The sequence below is a fragment of the Colletes latitarsis genome, chromosome 8, assembly GCF_051014445.1.
Source record: "Colletes latitarsis isolate SP2378_abdomen chromosome 8, iyColLati1, whole genome shotgun sequence".
Taxonomy (NCBI): Eukaryota; Metazoa; Arthropoda; class Insecta; order Hymenoptera; family Colletidae; genus Colletes; species Colletes latitarsis.
This window is the reverse complement of record NC_135141.1, coordinates 24372259-24387743: the sequence shown is the minus strand read 5'-3', so window position 1 is coordinate 24387743 and position 15485 is coordinate 24372259. Positions and strand designations below refer to the sequence as shown.

Below are 15485 nucleotides of genomic sequence, written 5' to 3'. Positions count from 1 at the left end.
TATCCCCGCCCGCAGGAGTATTACCCTTGCGGAGCGTGATTACCGTTCCTGGCGGGAAAATCTACGACGTCGCGAACGGGGAACTATCGGGCCGGGAAAAGTTCGCGCATTCGAAAGGAGACCGTGAGACCTGAACTCTTTTAATTGACCCTCGGTAACCGACTTGCGCAATCCGCTTTTCATTCCACGAAACGAACCCACCAATCTTACAACTTCCACCGTACCAGAATCGCTGATGAAAACATTACCCGTTTAATATAGGAATTTCACTTGACTCGTTTCTTTTTCTGATCACATTGGCAGACTCTAGGCTTCCTCGCGAGATCGTGTAGCAGATTAAACAAATTCTGAAAGCTACGAAAGATAGTCTGCTGATCCATGAAATGGGAGCTTTGCAGAGGGTTGCCTCAACCCCTAAATATAATGTAATCTCTCGACAAAACTAAGAGCCAAAAAACTCTGGCAAAGCGAACATCGTTGATGATCTTTTCGGTAGAATTCACGATTCCACAAAGTTTTCGACTGCTAAGCTCCGAAGCTGTCCTTGGCTCGTCGACCAGGGGTGCCGATTTATGGCCCAGCTCGGTAAATTTGGCTCCCGAGCCCCTAGCATGCGACACCAGATGTTTAATATCTATGGCTTAAGGTAAACCCTTACCGGGTAGCTGGGTTTGCGGCGCAACAATCAGGATCAGTTTCGATCTGTTCCGGAGCCTAATCAGCAAACTCGCGACGCACACTACCGGTGAACAGGCTTCGATTTTTCGATTAACCATACCTCTGAAATCTGTGAACTCTTTGGAACGTCGTAGAATTTTCGAGCCTCTGTGTTTATGTACGCTCGAACAATAATCTTTGCAAGGTTCTCGTTGGCGTTCCGGTTTCTGGGCCAGTGGCTCTTTCTTCCCAGTGACCCCCTAACCTCGACCCTTGAATAATTAATCTTTCGACCGGTGGAGAACTTGGGTTTGCTTACCTGAAAGCGCCTCGCAATTGCGCGAACGTTCCCGACGCGAAACTACTTTCGATACATATGCATGGACGCTTAATTGTCTTACCAGTAATTTCCAACGCGGTGTTTTCATATTCGGCGTAATTGACACGGTGAAATTCCCGTTTCGAGCTTACGAAATTCGGAGTACATCTTGGGGAAGATACTTTCTTACGGAGGCTAATTTTACTTCGAAACGGAATACAAGGTATGGCAGAACTACGAGCGGAAGTCGTAACTGGCTAATGGAACTCGCGGAAACAGACAAGACGAGGCGAATAGGTTTGCAAACTAATTGTCTCCAAAATGTGTGTTCAACTTTCCTTTTCCGAAACTACGCAAACTCTCTGTAACGACGTGCATGTCATGGAACTATAAGTGATTTTTGCTAATTAATCTCCAGTCGATCTACAATTCGGAAAAAACATTGGGTGAATTGTTTCATCGCTTTAATGTAATCGGTATGTAGATACAGGTTGGATCGTATCTGCAGAGTAACTACGGTATCAAGAAGTTGGATCGTTAGTGTTTTGTACTATCTTCTTGCAACATTCGTTTCGAACAAGTTGCTCGGTGGATTGTTTCGATGGTTATCCAGACTAACTTTCCATCTACTCCGGGTAGCTTTTTATTTCTTCCCCGACCGATTTCATCCCTGGATCTCTTCGAAGATCCTCGTTACGAGCATCGCTACGACCGTGCACAGAATTTTGAATCGCAATATTTCGTTACATTTTGTAACATTTCTGGAAAAGGCAGAATTTTCTTAGGAAAAGTAATACACCATTGTTTGGATTATCCGTCGTCACGGCAACGGGATTTGCCTCGAAGTACATCGTAAGCCGACTAGAAAGAAACCGATATGGATTCAAAGAAAGCCGTATTCGTACCATGCTAGAACGCAAGTACATTATCGTAACGTGCCCTTAACCAGAGTATGTTACAGGGCAAATTCACGAATTAATATTACATTTTGTTATTTATATCTTGCTTTTTCGAGGCATTTTCGAGACCAGCCAGTTCGCGGATAATCTCCTCGATAAAATCGCGTAATCTCCGTGTCGCGTATTCCTCGAGATACTTCCGGGAGCTGGATTATGAATCTTAAGGCGATTCGACTTTAAAGTTTCTCAAGAGTCAAACGTTTCCGTTTGCTCTGCGTAAACGTCGTAACGTGACATCTTGGATCGTGACCCTCGAGATCCCTGACCGTCTGTTCCTTGATCGAAAGCACTCGTGAGATACGAGCAGTCAGCGAAACGTCGCGAAATAAGGATTCGCGCGCGAAATCGAGGGTACGACGAAATAAAAGCGTCGAAAGAAATCGTGAAGCTCGATGGGGCGGAAACGAAACGAGACCTCCGAGGGACGCCCAGCATCTTCTGCCCTTTTCCCTGATTCCTTCGACACATTTATTCCGGGAGCCCCGCTCGGGGATGATAAATCAGAAACGTCCGCTTAGTGGCTAATAATATCACGAGTGGACGACTTTTTCGCCACTGGAATCGGTTCATTCACGAGACAGACATTTTGGATCCATCGATGAAGCTTTATTAAGCTCAATTATTCGATGGTAATCGTTTAAATGAAGGAGATATTGTAGTTTGCAGAGGTTCGAGTTGCGACGCGGTATCTCGCGATCTAATAAACCGATTGGCTCCAAATTTCGAGGGAATTTTCAGCAAACGTGTCCTCGAAACCCCGTACAATCTTTTAATTATTTGCATTTGCGGTGGATCGATCAAAATTTCGTTGCCGCGGGTAAACGCTAAAAAAATCTTGATTGGTTCTCGTCGCGGATAAAAAAAAACAATCAAACGCGCGAGTCGCGTGATTTATTCGGTTCGTCGTCCGTATGCTGGTCAAATTTTTAAAAATTCCGGCCTCTCGACGACGGGAACGACATTCCGCGGTACCGGTGATATTCGATACGAACAAATCACGAGCTTACCTCGACGTCTCGCGTATCAGATATTCATCTAACGCGCAATGAAAACCATTCGTTCGGCTTGCGGGATGTAACGTCGTCGAATAACGTGTAACAGCGATATCCGCGATAATTGTCGTTAAAGCAAACGTTCGAACGTTCCGCGCGTCCCGTACGTGCATATCATTGCAATCCACGGCGGTTTAATTCGACTCTGTACTCGCGTGCACGTCGAACGATCGCAGTTTGCCGTTCGATCGCGACGATCGTCCTCTAGATTTCAGATTCGTTCGCGGAGAAGCTTGAATATCGATTTAAAAAATCAGAAACCGCTTCGAGTTTGCATGTGCATCGATTACGTTCGAGGTAGTATCGTCTGGACCATCGACAGTATTTTAAAAATTATTTTTTCGAGCCACGAGAAACCACGCGAATGGAGAACGCTGAGCGTCTCGTGTTTTTTCCTTTCTCGCGATACTCCCACGAGGAACGAAGCTCCGCTCAAAGATTTCTCAAGAGCTGAAATATTCATTTCGACGATGGGGCTAAGCGCGAAAGCACCGTACGGGACCAACAAAATTTTCCAAAATTTACACTCGAACGCGGAGGCTTCGCTATCGATTTACCGATGAAATAGTGTTTTTACTACCTGGTACTGCGAGATTAAACGATTTTCGGATTTATTCGGTATGCGTGCGGCCTCTCTAGCGCGCGGTTTGTTAAACAGTGGCGTAATACCGGGCAAAAAATTTAAAAAAACTCGATAGAATATTCCTAATATAAACGTTGCGGGTTTTTATTGCCGGAGTAAATTTCTCGCGAAAGGTAACCCCTAAGCTTTAATACCCGTTCCGACAAATCCAATTTGCATAAAGCTCTTCGAGTTTTATTAAAAAATATATACGATTCCGGGAACGTTACACGGACTGAATATTTCTGAAAATTATGAAATTCTAACCTCTGACCTGCAATCATTTTCTCCGCGAATTAATTTAATTAGCTAATACAAGAAACAGTTTGGGTCGGTGGTGTTCCAAAACTGTTTACATTGTTTACGAAAATCATCCGGCTGTTTATAATTCCGGTTTAGCTTAGATCGATCGCAAATGAAATAGATACAGGGTATCCCGTGCTACGAACGGAGATTCGAAAATGGCAAATTACAACGAATGCGAGAACATGCTATTAACATTAAGCGAACGCCGAGTAATTATCGACCTGCTAATGAAGTATTCAACCAACAGAATTCGGAGAGCGTGTAACGCTGTAATTTTAAAAACACTGACAGCCGTTCGAAATAATATCGAGAAATTATTTCCCTCTATTTTCACGAATCCAATAACTTCCGAGCGGCAGCTTACGCGAAGCAGAGTCTCGATTTTCCCAATCAGCGTTGACTAAAAATCGGGTTTAAATCCGTGAATAATAAAATGCACCGTCTCGTAGGTCGTGGCCGGAGAGTACTCGTGTTTTCTCACCGCGGAGCGTAGATTAACGGAAAAGTAACGGCCGCAAATCGGTTTAAAGCCTCGGTTACATCGAAAACCATTTTCGTCGATCGAAAATCGGTCGGGCGGGTACGCGACACGAACGTTTACGTCGCTCGCGCAAACGTTAATTGTTTGGCGTGTATTTGTTTCGTAATAGAACTCGCCGGCGGTTTGCATAACAATTGTACGGATATGAACTAAAGCCGATACCGTTTGACGATCGTTCGCCCGCCCCGTGACCGCGTTTACTATTGGTAATCATTGCCCAACGAAACGGTGACTCCATACGCGCGTACAGAGCTAGACCAAATTTACCGAACGACGGGAATCGAACGCGTCCATACCGAACGGATGGTTACGTATCGTTCGTTCGTTTCGCCTCCCGTAAGGCGCTACGTAAACACGCAGAAATATTATAAACCGCGAACCTGCAACGCCGTTACGTGTCTCCAGCGCGGACAGGGCTCGAACCCGTGCTAGTTAGTTTCGGTAAATTAATTTTATGCAAACACTCCAGATATGGAACAATAGCCAACGACCGATACCCTCCATTCGGCTCGAAATTTACGTTACACAGCGGAGCAGTTCGCTCCTCGACCAATTCGATACACGGTTTCCAACCATCCTGCACTCGAGGTGCTCTCCCTTATCGAACAAAAATAATTTCAGAAGCATTATAAAGTCGCAATGTCTGTTTTCGAAACAAGAACGATTTTTTTATTTCGAATATTTATCGCGTCCCGGGAGGTTTGCGTTCTTCTCGAGTCTCAAATTGCCGGCCCCTCCCCGCGAAGTCCCCTTAAAAGATGAGAACGGCGAAAGCATTAGTGTAATTGTTCTCGATAGGAGAAACCGAAGGTGCGCGGAAAATAAAGGGGAAACAGAGCCCGGGCTGAGTCTCCGCGGGCTCTCACAAATTTCCGCTTTTTGTCAGCGATTCTTCCTTGAAATATTTCCACCGTTTTACAATATTTCCGCCATCCGTTTGGTTTATCTCGCCCTGGCCACCCCCGACTACCCGCGGGAAGATTGAATCGGGGGTTTATCTTCCGCGAGGAATTTTATCAACGAGCAAATTTTTTTCCGTTCGTCGCGGTCGCCAAGCCGGCTATATAAATATTTGACGAACTTTCCATCCAGACGCGGACAGATAAAAAAAGAAAACAGCCCTTCGGTGTTTAATTTAATTTTCGCAAATATTGCGCGCGCACGCGCGACAAAAATGGCAGACTTTTTTACGAGCCCTCTTACCGCGCCCGTAAATTCGCGCAATGGACGGGTACGTGTGCAAAGTCGCCGGCGAACCTTTTTGCGCGGCGTTCCCGACTTCGAGGAAACGTTTTTCCCTTTTGTATCAATACATCGGCGTTCGACGGTTAATTGCGCCCGCCGGTGAAAACAAACGCGGGGGCAAAATCGTTGGTAAACCTCGGACTAAGAAGCAACGTTAAAAACTTGGGACTGGCAAACATTTCGCGATTTACACCCTCCCATCATCATGATGCACACGGAATGAAAAGTAAACGAGGACACTATTCGAGAACTATATTCTCATGTTGTCTCCATTGTAAGTCTATGGAGGGTGGAGCCGAGAGGGGTGATTACGCGTTATAAAATAAAAATCGCCAAAAGTTTCAAGCGCGACCGAAGAAACGGTTTAAGAAAGCTCGACAAACACAAGGGATGAAAACAAACACGAACGCAAACCACCGCTAGGAAAAGAGCGTGTAACGCTGAAAAATTGAGGCTGGAAATATTGCGCGATTCCGTACCGTCACGTTCCGGTTTTACCGCCACGTGCGTGGAACGAACAATAAACGGGAAACGCAAACTTCGTAATCTCCCCGCGTTTTACCGAACTTCTACGCGAATGGGTGTCTCGGATTTTTGTTCGGGAACAACGAAAATCTTGCTACAGCGATAAGGAAAGCCCGCGAATAGAACTTGCCGGGACGGTGTTAAAAATTCGAGAAAAGGAAGAGGATTCGAGGTAACGAACTAGGAGAACCCGGTACGGCACGAGGTGCAAACTGGCACAACGTTTGGAAAGCAATTCTCTCAGGGAAATTGTCGTCGACGGAGACGCTTAAACAAATATCCCTAGGGTCCTGAGTAGTTCGAGGCCATGGTAACCCTGAACGGACCCGCGCAAAGTCACGGAGTGGAGCGAAAGAGCTTAAAAAGCTGAAAGTTCACCCTCGTTCCACGGTTCAACTTCTGCGGGTCCCTCTGTGTGCACCACCTTTCGCCAACTCTCCCCTATCGTGCAGTTACGTTCTTTCGAGCGTTCCGCCACTCTATTTTACCCCTTTCGCTTCTTCTTTTTTATTTCTTCTTTTTTTGTTTGTTCCTCGAAAAGCTCGACGACGAGATAAACCGGTATTGCCGCGAACGGCACCCGGAACTCAGAACGCGCTCTTATCGTTAGTGCCGTTGACGACGTCGTTGTAACAACGGAAAAAGAACAAAAAGAAAACCCCCCTCCGAAAATTACGCGCGAAAACGAGAATACAGTTTTTTAATAGCATAACTCTCGAGTACGATCTATATTGTCCGTTGGGAAAATTGATGCAGATACAAATGTAGTAAATGAAATCGGGGATTGATTTTTGTCGTGTTTCGAAATGAAACTTGCGGTCCGGAAAAAGAATTCCATGACACGATGGACAATTTACATTAAATCTGTGCACAGCTGTTTCCGAATTGTTAGTTTTCCAACTGTTTTAACAATTTCCTAGTTTTGTAATAAATTTATCCGTGCTATTTTCAATTTTCCATTTCCCAGGTTCTCTCTGAGTAAACTTCAATGAGGTAAACAAAGGGGCGAGAAAATACGTTGTCCGTGGGTTACCAACGTTTTTCGCGTCTCGCGGAAATCATAACGAGAGCGCGGTAAAGCTTTTCTCTTTATTCGACCGTCGACCATTTATCGGGCCGGGAAAACCGTTGCGGTCGAACTTCGATTAAACAGACCACAACTCTTCATTTTTCGATCATCGATTAGCCTTGAACTTTCGTTGCTCGCGATTTCAATTACACGCCGCATTAACCCCGACGGCGAGTATTTCAGAACGTTTCCCGACGAGCCGGAAACATTTCGATACCGGGGAAATTAACTAAAAAGCTCTGAAATTTTTCGAACGAACACTTGATACAGAGAACGGACAAGAGGATGGGAAAAATAATACTCTCGTAAAAATTAGAAAACGGAATATTCACGGGAACGTTTGGTCGATCAGGACGCGTTTATCGGACGCGTCCGTTCCGAAACAAATAAATTCGCAATCGACGGTTATGCGTACCGGTCGTGGGAATGATCTTTGTTTCCTCGGCGCCCCGATAGGAACCCGGAAGAACTAAAGTTTCGGTAAGATAAAAGTTTCCTTTCCGGCGGTGGAAGCGAGCTGGTGGTCGGGTCGAGTCGAATGAAAAATACAGGGTGGCGCAGTTGCCGACTACGCGTACAGATATAGCTCCGACTAAACAACCTCGGGGTATAGATTTATAGATGGACGATACCCGCTGGGAAATCAGCATCGTCTGTGCTCTCAGCGACGCCCGGCGAGCGGCTGGGCCATTCGTGAAAATGAAAAAGCACGAACTTTTCAAGTTTTCATTGCCGGCCCGAACAATTCTCCCTCTTGCTCGTTGCTTTATGGTGTCGGGGATTTTCCCAAGTCGACCGATCGTTTAAACAATACCCCGCAACGCGACCGTGCCTCGATAACAATTGATCCCGCCACGCCACATTTTCCCATCGGCAACGAAACTTCCATCCCGTGGAGATTCATTTAACTATTTTTCAACCGAGTCCTTTGCGAGCCCGCTCGACGACGAGGAACGGAAATCGCATTGTTTTCACCCAACGTTCCTCACAGTTTGCGGATTTATTTATTAAAGGAATATTTATTTTTTTGTTTAACGGGTAAACACCCTTTATGAAAAAGTGGAAAAATCTACCTAAATACGCAAAAGAAGACTACAAAGTTACAATAGTGCTTATAACAAAGACCCTAACAATCTGATTGCCTCCACTTTAAAACTATCAGAGGATAAATTAAAAAAATTTAAGTCAGCAAGTGAGTCATTTCTTCCATTTTAAAGATATGATTTGAAGTCACTTTCGTTCCTCATAAACTATCGCGAGCGTAGCAAATTGATATACACTGTTGCGTTGGCGATAATGGCGGCATTTATATTTACGAACAAGATGAAGAAAAGTACATTGCACCAAAGGCGAAACGGTAAACAGCATCGGGTCGAACGAGGAGAGAAGTTTCTGGGAGGGACAGGGAGTTTTTGAGGGCGGAAAAGGGTATCACCGACCGGATAGAAAAGTTTTAAGCGAACACGAGGAGGCTGGAGTTTGATCGGTGTGCGCGACGAGGCGTCCCGGCGCTCGAAACACGCGGGGGCGACGCGTGTTTTCTTTTCGAGAACGCTTTCCATCGAACGCATCGAGAAACGAGCGATGAAATATGTTTCGAGAGCAAACGGGGGTTGGAAGGAAACTGTAAACCAGCCCGCGGCAGCTCGTTACCACCTCCCTTCGGTCTGCGTTAAAGTTGCAGCTTTCCAGTACCCCTCGCGAGGGATAAAATGTTTAGGATGAAATTTCTCCGCGCGTTCAACCACCCTCTCGTGCAACCCTGCTCCCTAAATAGCTCGCGGGTACCACGAGTCTCGCCCTTTAATGCTACTATTTCGTCTCTACCCCTAATTCTAATTTGTTGTTACAGTCTTCCGCCTAACAAGTACAAACTTGTTAATGCGGTTCTGCTCGATGTTAACGATAACGGATAAACTACAGTTTAAACAGAGTTGTTGTCGATCACTTTGCACCATAGGAATAGTTACTCTGTGTTTTCTACGATCGACGAACCTTAATTAGCGAAGGCGTTGAAGGGCAGAATTTTAGTAATAAAAGTATGGGGGTCGATGAGACGATCTGATCATGGACCAAGTTTCTCTTAAGTGATCTTAAATATGTATAGTAGTAATTATAAGTAACGTGAGATTCTACGATTCTAGCTAACCTTTGCAATGTTCGGTATTTCTGTTTCAGTGTCCCGGTGCAACCTCGGGAGACTTCTCGGAGCGACTGGCGGCTCTTCTGCAACAGTCCTCCTCCACTCAGGACGACTGCTAGTCCTCGTAGATACTTTCTAGATGTTCAGCTTTCCCCCCGGACGGAGAAATAATCGATGGAGACGCGAGAAAAGATCGTACGAGGTCGCGAAACTCGCGAAACGTTAATGATTTTTCAGCTAACTCGTAAGCTTTAACGCGTTTAAACGTATCGTCTACACGATTAAACTTAAGGCTCACTTTCCCCAGGCTAACATGACTCCCAGTATCGCGAAACACCGAGGAAGACGCAAGCCAATCCCGTCGTCCCGCGTTAACGCCAACTATCGTTTCGTATATATTTCTGATCAGGTCGTTTTTCGCAAAACTCTCCTCCCACGAAGAAAATAAACGCGCGCCGAATAACAATGTCCAAGCCCCTTTGAAATCGCGGTAACCGTACCGTTGTACTTTTTCTCTTTTATAATTATCTCGCGGCGAGTAATCAATGGCGGAAAGGCGAAACAAAAGAGGATTCGTTAGAGGGCTACCGTATATATCGCGATGTAATTATATTTCGAGCAACTTTCGCGGCGGCTGGATTTAACGAGGTTAAAGGCAGCGTAAATACGTCTATATCGGGCACGTTTTCGCGAACGATAATAATATTTTCGCGAAACTTCACCGCAAATCAATCAACGACGAAGAACTCGCGAATTCTCCGCCTTTGAGAGGCTTTCACGAAACGTTCAGCGGAAACACTGGCGAGAGGGTAGGGAGCAAAACAAGGTCGACGATGAGCCTACCAGTTTTCGGGAACAAACAGGGAGAGGGGAGACGACCTCGACAGGGTATTATTGTCACGATCGAAGACTGATTTCTTGCAATAGTTCCAAGGACGCTGATATTTTTTTACGAGTTACGATTAATTCGAGAACGCGAACGTCTGTAAAAAGCGACGATTTAAAAATATTTTAATATCCCGAATATTGGCGTTTCCAGGCGAAGAAACAATTTTCCGCAAAACGATCGAGGGAAATAGGAAAAACTGGCAGGCCACGGTAATTCGTCATAATTAATCGCGTTGCAATCGAACTCTATCGCTTTATCGGTCGCATTACACGCAACGCTTACCCTTTAACGGCGCCTCGAATTTCTCAACGAGTGAAAAGGGATCGTAGAATTACTGCTCGCGGTTTTTAATCACCGCAATCAGACGTTCCGTTCGACGGTGCCGGTTTTTCATTCTCCGATCGACAATATTTCCTCGGTACAATATTTAATGCGACTTACGTACGCTTTGAACGTTTCCATAAAGTCCGCGATTAAATATTAACGAGGTTAAAACGAACAAAATGTAAAATATTTCCGATATGGGAAATATTTAACGGAGCGTATTTACGAATTTTTTCCACCGCTCTCTCCCCGTTTACGAGCCATCGTGGCTTCAAACGCGCCGGGCGATAAAAAGCGTGCACAATTTCCAATTAACCTTTATAGGTGCGACGATTGTAGGGTCGCGTTCCAAATACGAATGAACGTCGTGCGGAAATAAATTTGCAACGAACGATTGACGTTAAAATCATTTCTTAATTAATTTCAATTCCACGTCCCACCTCGCAAAACCACGGATCCGCGAATACCATCGAGAATAATAAGGACCAGAGACGATCGCGTCCCGGTATTTACCGAGATCGCTTCGAGACTAGGGATAAAGAGGGGAATAATTTATACATCGACGTAACTAAAATACAAGTCAGAAGTGGGCGCAATAATGAAAACCGTTCTGTTTTCTGTCGCTGGTTGCTCATGAAACATTCAAGAGCTCAGACAAAAGCCAGACGATCGTCTCTCCTCTCTCCTGTCCCGATCGACGAATACCACTTGGGCTCAAGATGGAGGACGAGTGGTGCCCGCGTAGACGAAAAACTAGGGAACGGAATAAAAATGCCACGGAAGTCGTGGTTTTGGAGGGCGGCTATTATGCTTTCCAAGATTTTCGAAGGCTCGAGCATTGTTTCGGAATGGAAAAGGGCCATGCTGGCATCTCGAGTCGAGGCGAAACACGGGGCTACACTGCACGGAAGACAAATGAACGTTCTTTTCCAGCGGCGTGGGCCGAGTGCCAAACTAGAAACCACCCCTTTCGCGAGTCCTTCGTGCCTTTCTTCTCATACCCTCTACCGTTCCTGGTCATCCACCTTACCCGATCTCCTTCTTTTCCTCCTCCGCCCAGCACTTGCTCTTATTTCCCTTCTTTTGTTTAATCCCAGCTTTTTCGCCCGTGACTCTCCTACCCTTTCCGTTTCTCTTTTTTCCATCCCACCCCTCGTTGAGCTACTTTCAACGTCGCGTCTCCGGCACCAGCCACGTTCGATTCCGCCTTTTCATCCACGGATCAGAAAGTTCCGCGAAATTCATTAAAGACGCGTTTTAAACTTCCCTACCCGATTTGCCGCTCGTCGAACACGGGGCGGATCGGTTTTTCCGGTCAGCGTTCCTTTTCGCCCGGCATTCTCCAGCCGCCCGACTCGCGGATCTCACCCGATCCGACTTCCTGGCTAACCGGACAGGACAAGAGGGGATGATTCTTTTGTCCTTTGAGAACCTTTGTGCGCCGCGAAACTCCGCCCGTAGTTCCTTTGACGACGATCGCTGAAAGGAACAACGCTCTCTGCGCCCATGACGAAAGATCAATTTACACCGGGGACGGATTTCGTCGCCGAGGAGCGTACGAAATTGATTACTCGCTCGGAGTGTTCGCGAACCGACCGTATCGTATAATTTGTTCCAAAAAAAAAAATCACACGCTTCGTCTTATCGAGAGGGGTGTTACTGGCGCGTATTTATTCGCGAACAACGATCGCGTTTGCTCACTTGGGAAAAGAGTTTCCGAAGATTTACTCGTTTCACCGACGGTTGCTCCGCGCGTATACATCAGTAATATTTATTACAATGGGACCGAGATTGCTTTGGCCTAGCAGACACAGCCGCGCGAGTGCATGCATCATACGAACACACGCAGCGAACACGGAGAAATGCGGTTGCGCGTTACAGCGAGCGCGCAGCGTGTGTAAAGGACGCGCTTAATCGTACGTCGGGTTGAAGCGACCGCAAGATAACGCGAATCGTTACTCTATCGAGACTCGTCGGCCATTAATTTCGATTAAACGCGTTAAATCATTCCGCGCTGGTAAGTTCGTTAATAAATTTCTTGTTAAAATTTACGTTGCTCGCGCACGGCCGAAGAGAATCCAGCGAAAACGACACGCTGCGCGCGAGTCGATCAACGTTTACCGAACGATCCGTAGATTAATCGACCCTATTAATTACGTCACGCACTAGTCGCTAAGCTCTATCGATCGATAACTATTCGTAACGTTAAGGAAACGATTAATAGGCGTTATACATACAAATTTCACGGTTAAGAGATAAGTTTTGCTCACCGGGAACCCAGCTGCTTTCGCCTCCGTCGTCGTCTTCTTCTTCTTCTTCGTTGTTCGTTTTCCCCGAGCCGGCAATTCGCGAGCCAACCGAGCGCAGCTGGGTTAAGGATCAGAAGGATCTGATTAAATTGCTCCTATAAGATGCATCCGCAGGTGCGACGCCGGCTGGCTTCGGCGAGGAAATGCATATCCTGAAATCGACGATTTTTTACAGCGGCTTAGTCCGTCCAGGAAATTGCATTTTTCAAATTTTCCCCCGACAGCAACGCGTCCACCGGCTCCTTTCATGAATTAATTGGCGAACTCGGACCCGGACCGTTTGCTCGTTAAATAACGCGTTCTTCGCCGGGTTCCTGTTCACTTTGTTCCGCGATAGCTCGCTTCAAGCCCAAGACAGACCGAGAATTATCATTCCGTAGTCATTTTCGACGGAACCTGGAATCGTGTTCGCGGTTCCATAGCACGCAAAAACCATTCGTGCGTCGAGCTGTTTCAGGGAAAACATTTTTATCAATACATTTCCCCAGCGCAATTAATTTTTATACTATTCAAAAGAGCCGAGTGAAAGCCCGAAGGGCTAAACGATGACAGCCGGCCGTCAAAATGTCTGTCGCCTCGTCCGAGTCCACGATTTAAAACAAACGCCGGCTCGTGCCTGCAGACCGCCGGGAGATTTTTTAATATTTCTATCGACAGTCCTCGAAAAGTATACTGAAAGTGCATAATCGGAACGTCTCGAGCGAATCGAAGGAACATCGACGGAAGGGGGAGGGATGATTTAAACGACGCGTCGGTATTTGCATACTCGAACCGACCGCCCCCGCCACGTCGTAATCGATTCGATCGGACCCTTCGCCTCTCAGATTTATCTAGATAATTATATTCGGTATTTCGTAGAAACCGCGGAAGGGCGCAGAAATTTTTCCGAACGTGTATTTATACGCGCACGCGCGCGAAAACATACACCGACGCTCGTAAATGTAAGGACGCTTGGTCGAAACGTAAATTTTCTGTAATTAATAAACTCTATACCCGAGTAATAGCAAAGAAACGATGGAAATTTATCGAGGATATAAATTTTAGTTTGTCGAGTGTTTCCCCGATGCAAGGCATTTTGTACGAATGTAATAGATCGACGACGTTCCGACCAAGTTTTCTAATATTTTTGGCAGTGTATACAGAGTGTACATAAATACACGTAGCCAGTCGAGAGCGACGAAACTCGAACAGAAAAGTATTATAAATATAGATATAAATATATATATATTATATACATATTACAAGTAACGCGTAAGATGTAACTATCCGTTGGTACATATCGCACTTACAACCGGTAGAAATGAAGGAGGACGAAAGTGTCGACGGAAATCGAGAGATCGCCCCGAGAAGAGGATCGAAAACATTTCGTGGTAAAGCAAGAAGAGAACACACGATGCAGCGAAATCTATTCGAAACGACAGCTCGTCCATAACAGTTTGATTTCCGGGCAATTATTCCGGTACATTCGAATCTCTTGAAATTTTTATTTCGTCGTTTCTTTCACGGATCTCGTCGCATCGTTCACGACCCAAGTTCACGCTCGACGGCATGTTTTGTAGATTTTATACCTTCGAAACGAGAAGTCCTTTCGATCTTGCTTCTCGCGGTTTAGTTTCGCGACCGATTCGAGATAAAAAAAAAAAAGAAAAGAAGTATAAGACAGAGAGTATCAAAATAAGGATCCGTTTGTTGCCCCCCTTCGAGCCGACTGTACAGTACAGAGCGTGTCAGAGAGCGAATGTCAGCGAGAAAGAGAAGACGCGTGTATGCGAGCGAGTGATTAAATAAAATTCGAATCGAATGGATGGCTTGTTGGAGCACACAATTTGTAAATGCGGACACGATGACATCACGAAGTCTCGCGACACAACGAATATAATAAAGAAAAGTTCTTCGTTTTCTACACACTCGATGGGATCTTTATTTTTAATAACGACCCGCCCTTCCCTCTGCCAAATATTCATCGAATATTCGCCGCCGTTTTGGCATTATGATTTTATTCCGCGGATTAAATTCGGGCCGATTTCGAGACGAGTAATTTCTACAGCCGGGTTTCAAACAGAGCCATTAAAATCCCGATGCATGCATAATCTGTTCAACGTCGAATATCAAAATGTAAGCGCAACCGTTGTTTGTCAGGATAAAATTACCGTGGCAACCATTTCATTATCCGTCATTATGTTACAAATACGATTTTCTAGATATAAATTAAAGTTAACGAGAGCCGAAAGATACAACATTAAAATCGACTACGCAACGAACCATTAACCTGGACCCATGTACCATTCGTCGTCGTCCGTTATAACGTCGAATATATTTTACATACATTTGTACGGAAATATTTGGCTTCGTTGCAGCGGCGCATCCTAAAACAAACTGATAAATCATCCCCGGACGCGCGCGGTTCTCGCATTGGTTGTTTACTTCATTCTCCTCGTCAGCTAGCGGCGGCAAAAAATAACAGAACCCGGTATACGTTTGCATATTTTATGCCGTTCCCGTGCATACGGAACCCGGCTATGAAT

The 15485-nt window shown here is 45.6% G+C and overlaps 1 protein-coding gene across 1 annotated transcript in view; it reads left to right on the top strand.

Moving 5' to 3' along the window:
- LOC143344805 (uncharacterized) overlaps window positions 1-14853 on the top strand; it is a 133013-nt gene extending 118160 nt beyond the window's left edge. The window contains exon 3 of the mRNA XM_076771244.1: window positions 9474-14853. Within this exon, the coding sequence (XP_076627359.1) occupies window positions 9474-9557 (84 nt within the window). The 3' untranslated portion in view covers window positions 9558-14853. The remainder of the gene's footprint in view (window positions 1-9473) is intronic.
- The last annotated feature ends 632 nt before the right edge of the window (window positions 14854-15485 follow it).